Source organism: Mesitornis unicolor, unplaced genomic scaffold (assembly GCF_000695765.1).
Source record: "Mesitornis unicolor isolate BGI_N332 unplaced genomic scaffold, ASM69576v1 scaffold50659, whole genome shotgun sequence".
Taxonomy (NCBI): domain Eukaryota; kingdom Metazoa; phylum Chordata; class Aves; order Mesitornithiformes; family Mesitornithidae; genus Mesitornis; species Mesitornis unicolor.
This window is the reverse complement of record NW_010207588.1, coordinates 1-7412: the sequence shown is the minus strand read 5'-3', so window position 1 is coordinate 7412 and position 7412 is coordinate 1. Positions and strand designations below refer to the sequence as shown.

At 43.7% G+C, this 7412-nt stretch overlaps 1 protein-coding gene across 1 annotated transcript; it reads right to left on the bottom strand.

The window, feature by feature from the left end:
• Nucleotides 1-3846: 3846 nt before the first annotated feature.
• On the bottom strand, nt 3847-7184 carry FCF1 (FCF1 rRNA-processing protein; the record flags this gene model as incomplete). The annotated part of the gene is made up of 5 exons (XM_010192160.1): nt 3847-4088; nt 5357-5451; nt 5887-5974; nt 6540-6612; nt 7036-7184. Coding segments are annotated over 5 exons (454 nt in total), but the record flags the coding sequence as incomplete, so codon positions are not given.
• Nucleotides 7185-7412: the final 228 nt, after the last annotated feature.

Genomic DNA, 7412 nt, shown 5'->3' with positions numbered 1-7412 from the left:
CAGCTACGGCAAACCCGGTGTCGGTGACCCGAGGTGCGATGGCAGAGCTAATCCATCGTTGTCGCGATTGAAGGGTCAAGCGATCGCGGCCATAAATCCAGTTGAACCAGGCCTCGGGCAAGGCGCACAAATGCCCGGGGGTTCTGCAGCCTCACAGCCGAGGGTGCGGAGCCCCTGCGCCGGGATGGGGGCAATGCCAGCTGATCCGCCCTCTTGAAGCGATGGGAACGATTTTGTTTCGCTTTCAGTGAATACGCTGGGGAGAAACCTGAGGCGCAAAAATGCAAACAGAGCAGATGTGTGAAATCGCCTCTGTTACAGAAGCAACTGCACTGAGGAGGAGGAAAGAATTTTTTCTTGTGCCTCTGTCTTCCCACACTTAAGCATGATTTAAACATACAAGTATGTTCTGTAGGTGGTTAGCAAACATTTATGCAAGGTGCTGAACTCCAGTCGTAGAGAAAAGACAAGGACTTGTGCCTGTGAATTCTAGCAGCCTGCAGTGAAGCCTAGTGGCTACTTTGGTCAGCAATGCAGCAGCGTTGTGGTGTCTCACTGCTTGCCTTCCTTCCCAAATCCCAGGCAATTGTTCATGGCTGGTGAATCAAGGATCACTGGCCACTGGGAAAAGGTAGGTTTGAAGGAAAAGTCCAAAGACTTTTCAGTCAGGAGAGAAGTCAGGGAAAACATAGAGACAAGTTTTGTTGTCACTGGTGGGAAAGCTGGACTTTGTGGAGGTTATGCACCATGAATCTAAAAGAAGAACTTCAAGCAGAGTCTTAATTATGAGAGGCACAAATCTTTAAGATGCTATCTTAATAAAATCCAGTGTTTCCTTTAGTATGCTTTCATCTCAGGGTGATTACTGCTTCTTAGGTGGTTGTTCTCTGTAAGATTTCTCTTACAGTGAATGACTTCCAGGTAGCATTTGCACTTCTAGTCCCCATCTCCTCCAAATTGTACATGTATGCACACACCCTGCCAGCCAAGATACATTGGCTTTACCCAACATTACCTTCTCCTAAAGCAACCCTGTTAAGTCCACATATTGCCCTCTTCTATTCTTTTACAGTCTGTAACATTAATGTATGCCATCATACTGGTTTTAGTTCATTCTTTAAATAGCTCATGCTCTTCCTGCTTCTAAATGCTGTTCTACCACATTTCAGTTCTCCATCAATTAACCAGTGTCACAACTTGGATCAGTGATTTAAGTTTCTTCGCTTCATCTGGTGGCAATGCTACAGCAATCTCAGGCCTTCTGGTGGTCCCCAGAAAGGAGCAGAAATTTTCTCCCATTCTTCACACAACTTCAGACCTTCTTTTCGTGGCTTTTCTGATTGTTTTCTGTCTTCCAAAGCTATGGAAACTGGCTACAGCAAGTACAGGATGTTGGGGGGAGGCTGGATTCCCTCGAGTTACTGAGAAACATCACAGGCATCTGATACCTAACTCATGTGCAGGTTTAAGCCAGCTGCCAGAGTTGGGTCAGGAAGGAATTTCTCTTCTGGTTTGGACTGGCAGAATGCTGCATTCGTAGGAACATTAAAGCATTCTCACTTACAGAACTCTTTCCTGTTCTACAGATAATGATCTTTCCTCCTCTGACATACTCTTAAGTTGGATGTGAGGTTGGGATGCTCTGGTACGCATGGAGTAAATACTCTCCTGTGAACCAAGTGTCTGGTACATGGGTTCGCTGGGACTGCAGGGGAAGCACTTGATCACTCAAGTGGTCCTTTCCTGTCCTGTGTGTCTGTTCTGACGAGGCTCTTTGAGTTAATAGCCAAGTTTTTTGTTTTGCCAATTATACTCCATTTATGAAAATTTCCCGATGGATTCACTCACTGCCAATACTCCTCCAACCCTCCTAACACTCCTTTAGCAATTACCTTATGCCTATTCCAGCTTTCTCCTTCTGTTATTAAAACAAGACAAATTACAAGGAATCTTAATTTAAGGGGTAAAAGACTTTGGTAAATGAGCACATTTACTTTGATTCCTACCCATATTTCAGGCTACATACACATACTTTCATGAAGTCCCTCCAACAGGCGTTCTGCTGGCAGGCAGACATTCCCCAAATTCATCATGTTGCTGTGCCTTTGACCTCTTCTCTGGTGTCAGAAAGACTTCTATCAAATATTACCATGGGCGTCCATTTCTTTCTTCTCCAGTCTCCTTCCCTTTAGGTTAATTCAAATGAAGTTATTTGCAGTGGGACATTTCTACTTAACTCTGTACTTGAAAACATCTTTCAAAACTGGAATTATTCTGAAAATCAAAAGTTACGCAGATCCAGTCCTAGAACTGTTTCTCAGTCCTTGTTTGACTAAGCATGGTCTTCAAGTGTTCATGACAACACGTAAGCATTTAGCTTAAAGCAATGAAAGTTGTACTGAGAGAAGAAAACTAAGGAAATTATTTTTGAAATGTACAATAATACACCAAGTGTAAAATCTCAGGGTTGTTTGCTACCCTTTTTTCTGGCTGGAGCTGGAGAAGTTAAAATTAAATTGCAATAGCTTGGAAGGGGCTATGTTTTGACAGTGTCAGTATGCTGTTATTTCAGGGGTGAGTTTAGTAGGTGAGCACACAAGCAGAGATAGCAGAAGGGGTAAGTTTGATGGGTTCCCAAAGTTTCCTGCAGTATCTGTAGAGGCGGGGTGCTCGCAAGGCAGTTCTTAGCACGTCAGGGCACTTTCCAAGGACAGGAAATAATTAGCAGAGGAGAGGCATTATCTTCCCTGTACATTGTTGTGACAGATGCACTTGACAGGTGTCCAGCAGACAGACACCAGAGTTCAGTTATTCTCTGCAGCCCAGACCAATGTCAAGCACCACAGGATAAAAGCTCTATTAAAGTTTCGAAATGTTCTTAATTTTACCAATATAAATTTTCAGTCTCCGCCTTTACTATACCCCGACTCCAGCATTTTGGCCAGGAAGCACGCTACTGCATGTTGGCCCCAGGCGACCCTCATATTGCCTCTCAAGTCTTAAGACAATTCTCCTCACCACAGAGCAGAGATCAGAAGAGCAGATTATACTGCTGTAAACTGAAGAGTAATGGAGAAGATACGAGAATGCAGAGTTATGGCTTTGAAATACTTTTTCCACTGCATTTCTCCCGGTGGCTTAACCATCTCTTCTCCCTCCCTTCTCTGACCTCTTTCTTCCCTGCAGCAAATGCTGCAGTCTCTGTGAGACTCTTGATCCGCAGCCATTGCTCCATTCTCCACCCCCCCTCTGCTCCCAGCCCACATTAACACCTTTCACAGTTTGACACCTTCCTCCTCTTCCCTGACACCTAAGGAAAGGGATGAGTCTTTGAGGTGCATAGGTGCCAAGCTAACAAGAGGGAGAGGTCTGTTCTGGCCCAACCCTGCTTTCCCACTGTCGCTCTGCATATAAGCAAAAGGACTGGGCTAACCCAGTACAGACATGGGAAACTGAGCAGGACTTAACCCAACTTCATTCATTGTACAGTTGAATAAAAGCCCTTCAATTCTGAGTTAAAATCTTCCAGACCACTGCTCCAGAGAGGGCATGCCAGCTGGTGCAGATTTGATGGCTTTTCTCCAGAATGCAGATTCTGATCTGCTCCTGGGACAGTTGTGAGGCAGGTTCCCAGAGGAATACTTGTCCTGCTGCAGGTGCAGCAAGAGAAACATCATAAAATTTCTGTGGTTTCATTCTTAGCCCGAGTCGTGTCACTGACATTTAATTAAGAATGCTGAAAGCACTTTCATCCAATGATCCCAAGGAAGAGGGAGTTAAGCACGTTCTGGGCATTGCTGTCCACTCTTTCCCATATGCTTCTCCCAGCTACAGGTAATCAGGCCAAGTCAGAGCAAGGATGAATAAAAACAGGCTCTTCACATAGCTTTTTCTTAAAAGATCAAGGCCATGATGTCAGTCCAATGTTTCCCACAGTCCTATGAACAGAGTCCCATCAAAAAAGCAAGCAGAAGGGCTGGAATCGGAAGGACCCCTATCCTGGCTCACAGTCCTGGCATCGATGGCTTGGCTGGACAGGTTAGAATCGTGGCGCTCCGTAGTCATCTGGCATTCTCTCAATATTGTATCTGAGCAAGAAAAAGGAAAACCCATGAAGACAACCTACTCCATGTGTCTTCCCTCCCCATGCAGCGACAGGTTTACACACAGACCGAAGAGCAAGAAGCTTTGTTGCATTTCTACTTGCAGCTCAGATCTCCAGGAAGAAAAACACTACTTCTGAAAGCAAAAAGCCTTCATAAAGTTGCTGTTATCTTTCACCTCAAACTCCTTAGAAATCGAGCATCTCAAAAACTTACCAGCTTCAGAGAAATACAAAATGGTGGTTTTGTAAGATCTGACTTAGGATTTAAGAGCAGACCACTGTGCAGAATAAAACTTTGGCCATTCAAACTTATGATTCATGGCCACAGTGAATAACGGGCAAAGATGTTTTGAGAGAAAAATCTTCTGAACCACATTCTAATTACGTATCAGTTAAGATTACATATTTATAGCAAGCAATCTAATTTCTGATACATCGCTCTGTCTGTGCATTACTCATTGTCTCCACTGCTAGCACAACTGCTTCCCTTCCAGCATCTCTCCCATCTCATTTGAAGACTTCGGCCCTTTTCTTACCACATCCTGACTTCTCTCCCTACCATGCTACCAAACTTATCTACCATGCTGTGAAACAATTTGGCATAGGTTCTTCTGGGCTGTATATTATGTAAAAGAAATATTAAAACACTGGATATGACAAATGAAGGTGAGTAAAGTCTTCTTAGTTAGGTTTTACGAGTGCTTTGGAAGGAAGAGGAAATTAATTTAAGCAAATGTTTTTACAGTAGATCACTGGTCCTAGTACCTATATAAAAATAATACAGTGAGCCAGTACTTGCAGACACTAGAAAAATCTGTTGCTTTGAAATCGCTGCACTAGCATCCTTCTGGATTGGTTTGGTTTTTAGTTAAGAAGCAAATTCAATCTTTTAGCTGAGGGTACACAAAGCTACCAAACAGAACATGGACCAAGAATGGATCTTTTCTGCAAGCGCCTGTAGAATGCATTTGCCTGGTAGTCCTGCTGGTAAGCAAAACTGATCTGTGGAAATACTGGCCTCAAGGAAACTAGTTTTCCAGGTAAAGGCAAATAAACATGTAGACTACAATAAAAGTGGGTCTGTAACCAGTCTCTTCCCAGCAGCAGCTGTACTTCTACTTCTGTGCAAACACTAAGCCCTTTACTACAGCCTGGACCGCAGGCAACGCAGGACATAAATACACAGCCATATAATCCCTGTCAGACAAGGACTGTACCAGGCAGTGTCCCTCTCTGACAGAGATTCCTTACCTGTGCCTGGAAATATACATTATAGGCACTCCTGGGATTTTTCGTATTCTCCGCTTGAGCTCTTTATCCACTGTGGCCACGATGTAACATTTGTGCTGCAAAAAGAGAGGCGAGTCAGATTCAACGCCAGTGAATCCACACAAAGTAGACAAAGCCGAGGAAAAGCTTCTATTCAGTGAGCCGATTTAACCCAAGAGGGCTACGAGTCCTTAGAGAGGCATTACTAGGACTTGTTAGAGAACTCCACAGCAGACCAGTAAAATCCTCCTCATCATCAAAATACACTCCAAGAAACATCCAGAGGCTGTTCAGCCTTCCCAGCTGGCAGCTTTCCCATCCTAGATGCTGTCCTATACAATGAAAACGTTCGGGCAAGACTATACATTACTTCAGAGCAAGTTGTGCTAGCAACCGAAACTGCCTCTTAATGAGATTTTAGTTTGCAGGAAACTGAAGTCATCAGTAACTAGGAGGGTTCAAGAATTTTTAGTGTGTTAGCACAGTTTAGGAACTTTCAGAAACAGAAATACCTGAGTGACCCTCTGGACCAAGCAGTCGTCGGCGTAGGTTCCTTTGTGCATACACGGCAAGCGTTCAAAGCGAGGGTCCTTGGCAATTCTGTGGGGACACATAAGGCAGCATCGCAGCAATCAGGTGAGAGTGTAGAGTGACAGAGCATGGAGAAAGAGGAATACCCCTTTCTGTGACATGCGGCATGTTATTCTCAAAACAGGGGCTGAAGGGATGGAGTGAATGGTCCACAACAGTCAATTGATAAGAGGAGCAAACAAACAATGCAATGTGTCTGGGTAATTATTTTGGGTTAGGTATTTCTTACTACTTGTTGGGCTATTTCTTTATTTTTAGAAATTTCCGTAATTAAAAAAAATAAATCTATGTATATTCTGAGAAAGAGGAGGAAGTGTTATTTTCAAAGTCTAGGAGGGGAAAAAGACTTGCAGATCAATATTATGCACCCATACCTAGCACTTAAGTTTTAAAAAAAGTGATCTAAAACTCGAGCCATTGAACTGGTCTCATACAACCAGAGAAACAAAACCAAGTTTGGGACTCTGCAACAACCTAACCACCCTCTAGTGTAAGAGCACCATCATGGAAAGCGCTTTTCATTTTGTTACATTAAAACATCATGTTCCAGAAATGGAGAACACCCTGCACCTACCTTAATGCCACGCGGTACTTCTGTCCCAACTTCTCAATTTCACCCATCACACAATCTGTGATACATGGAATACCTACGTGCAAAAGAAGTCTGTATTACAACCAAGCAGTATTTCTTTAGAGATTTCTGCAGTACTGCCCACAGACTCAGGAACTATCATGGAACTCTGTAACATATTACTTACAGTTTTAAACTTCTCAGAACTGAAAAGGTGGTGAAATGTAAAGCCACTGCTTGTGACTATGCCATGGTAATTTTAGATGTTTAAGCTATTAATGCTTTATGTTTGCTGAGATTACTATTTAAGACCACTGTTTGACTAAAACTAAAGAAAGTTCCATGGTTAACACAGTCATGAACAATGAGCTTGATGATTATAGCACATATCTTTTTTTTTAAAGATTTCTGTTATCCTGAGCTGATGGTATGAGGTCAATAAAGCACATCACGAGCACTATGTAGTCCAGAAGAAGCTGTGAGTGATGCAGACACTCACACTTGGCATAAAGACAGTCCATCATTGATTGCACCAGGTCCAGCTTGGCCTTGATGGAGAAGTTGATGAAGTTAGTGTCCACCAGGATGTGATAAGGGGGCCCCAACTGGGTATTATACTGGAAGAACAAGCAAGAGGGATGCTGGGGGCTGCCGGGAAGACAAAGAATTCAAATCAGTTAATTGCAATTAACAACACATCCAATCCTACAACTTGCACAGAATGACGGAAGGGTCACCAGCAGAAGGAAGGACCTGTCAGGTCTCCCACCACCACCCAAGCCCAACTCCTTGGTTTGGGGCACCGTTTCCTACTCTGGCAGTTTTGCTCAGAAACGCCCGTGGCCGCAGCGTGGCCGTCCCTTCCTCGACCCCCCC